This window comes from Coregonus lavaretus (genome assembly GCF_964263955.1).
Source record: "Coregonus lavaretus genome assembly, chromosome: 11".
Classification (NCBI taxonomy): domain Eukaryota; kingdom Metazoa; phylum Chordata; class Actinopteri; order Salmoniformes; family Salmonidae; genus Coregonus; species Coregonus lavaretus.
In genome coordinates, this window is record NC_139998.1 from 351,463 (window position 1) to 354,161 (window position 2,699).

Genomic DNA, 2,699 nt, shown 5'->3' on the forward strand with positions numbered 1-2,699 from the left:
CAGAGAAATGTTATAGGAACAAACGAGTAAAAGTGTTTAGATTATTGGGGTTGTTCAATGTTTTGTCATTGTAGTTTGAAAAATATCCCACAGTGCAAACACAAGCTATTTGAGCCTCCATTTCCGTAGGTATCCATGGTTACTATGAGAATATTTTGTTCCCCGTGACGTCTATGGGGTTGAAGCTCCATTGTATCTCTCGTAAGTAATGGTTCTGCCCACAGAGATCCTATACTAGTTAGTGTTGTAGTTCCTATTTCTACGGTTTTGCCTACCTGCAGCAATCAGGATTTACCTGCAGTGTTGATTGCAAATCCGTAATTTCTCATCTCATAATAACAGATGTTTTGCAAACCGTTGATGTTTAAATAAATGGATTCCCGGTGTCCGGATACCTTTTCTCTTAAGGGATCTGATTGAGTGAATCCAAAGTAAAAATGTGAACATTTTTCTGACTTGGTCTAAATACATAATAGGATGAATCATTCAGGTAAAATAACACAATGTATATTTGAGTTGATTCAACGTAATATAATCATTTTTTACCTCTATCATCTTTACTCTATGTATTGGACCACATCTAAACAACTTACTCAAGCTTATCTACTCATAAAAACAAGCAAAAAGATCTACTCAATAATATGACGTGTGCTTTTGTTGACTGTAATATCTTGAGTACATTCCACAAAGTCATTTTTTACAGTGTATCTAAAGACACGTTTGTTGTGGTGATGCACTTTTTCTTTGACGTTGAACTTGCAGTGAACAGACAAATCCATTTCGTTACAACCCTTTTGTAGTATGACTTAGGAATATTTGTTGATGATCCTAATGTCTATGCTTGAATAGTGATTGGTTGTTGGTGAAATATTGCTGAGAACCCATCGTTTCCTGCCCTTTTTTCACTATTGAGCAATTTTGAAACATTTGTTTTGCTATTGGATTCATAATGGTGACCTGGGACAAGTAATTAGTGAAAGCCAGAGTTCAGCAGTTGCCATTAAAGCGATCGAACCAAGTCATCCTAATAGGCTAGTATTAGCCTAAAGCAGGGTTTCCCAAACTCGGGGCACGTTTTGGGAATTTTTGCCCTAGCACTACACAGCTGCTTCAAATAATCAACTCATCATCATCAAGCTGGAGTATTAGAATCAGCTGTGGAGTGCTAGGGCAAAACGCGCACCCCTTGTGGACCCCAGGACCGCGTTTGGGAAACGCTGGCCTAAAGAGCAAATACTGAAAGGGAATCACCATGATGTGCAGTACCCACATTTAACCACAACATGGCCTCCGTGCTCCACTGTAAAGTTTTGGCCTCTGCATGAGTCTCTCAGCAGCACTGGGACATGGGACTTTCAAAGTAAGTTGGCATGCAATGTTTTTTCTGGACTGCATGCAAGGCTATTATTACACACAACTAATAGTGTCAATTATTCATCTGAACACAATTCTTGTTACTATTCGGCCTATATTATCACTCGTTTCTTTTCCCCCTCCTTTGTAAAGCATTTTACTGTGCTACTATAGTTCAAAGGAAGTGGATGATGCCAGATGGTTGTGTATATACACACACACACACACAAACATTGAAGCTAGACTTCAGGCAACTAAAAGGTGCAATACGTAGCTTTTAGACGTGTTAGTGAACAACATACATGGTGGCTAATGTAGAGGTGCGTGTATACATGGAACAATTGTGCCTTTTTGATGGAAATATGGAGGTGGCTCTTAAAAGAGCCTTTGGGGGATTTTTGAGTTAAGGTCATCCTCATTTATGCGCGCTCTCTGCGAATACGGCGGGCCAGCTGGATGTCCTTGGGCATGATGGTCACCCGCTTGGCGTGGATGGCGCACAGGTTGGTGTCCTCGAACAGGCCGACCAGGTAAGCCTCGCTAGCCTCCTGTAGGGCCATCACGGCGGAGCTCTGGAAGCGCAGGTCGGTCTTGAAGTCCTGGGCGATTTCTCTCACCAGGTGCTGGAAGGGCAGCTTGCGGATGAGTAGCTCAGTGGACTTCTGGTAACGACGGATCTCTCTCAGAGCCACGGTGCCGGGCCTGTAACGGTGAGGCTTCTTCACACCGCCGGTGGCCGGGGCACGCTTGCGAGCAGCCTTAGTGGCGAGCTGCTTCCTGGGGGCTTTGCCACCGGTGGATTTGCGAGCGGTTTGCTTGGTTCTGGCCATGGCGCTAGCTTCCTTCTTAGACAGTCGGAGTATAGCCTCGAAATGCCCATGTGAAATGTATAAAGCCGGCAGTGGCATCTGCTGATTGGAAACCATCTCCCCACCACCCCGATTGGCCCGTTACGGAGGCCTCCTCTGGCGGCTATCGGAAGGGATGCTTTGCTTCTCTATTTTTTTTGACCGCGCACCCAAAACAGTACACTGCGCGCCCATAAAACACACTGTACGCCAAAAAACAATACTCTTTGCGTGCGCCCGCAATAATACACTGCGCGCCCAAAACAATAGAACATTGCCGGCCTTTACACGCAATAATTGTCGCCAAAGTCAAGAGTGAAATCTTGTGTTATAATTGAATGCTAGCCTGCTATGGCAAACGAGGCCAATAGTACACTGCGCAGATGCAACTGCACACTGCGCACAGGCAAAAGCACAATGTGCGCGCAAAAGTACACTGCCGGCCCTTTATGCAAATTAATAATCGCTGAAGTCAAGAGTGAAATCTTATGTTCTAAT

General features: G+C 44.3%; 1 protein-coding gene across 1 annotated transcript; it reads right to left on the reverse strand.

The window, feature by feature from the left end:
• Positions 1–1,772: 1,772 nt before the first annotated feature.
• LOC311136996 (histone H3.2-like) lies at positions 1,773–2,183 on the reverse strand (the record flags this gene model as incomplete). The annotated part of the gene is made up of 1 exon (XM_084171325.1): positions 1,773–2,183. The coding sequence occupies one exon, from the start codon at positions 2,181–2,183 to the stop codon at positions 1,773–1,775; it is 411 nt and encodes a 136-aa protein (XP_084027451.1).
• Positions 2,184–2,699: the final 516 nt, after the last annotated feature.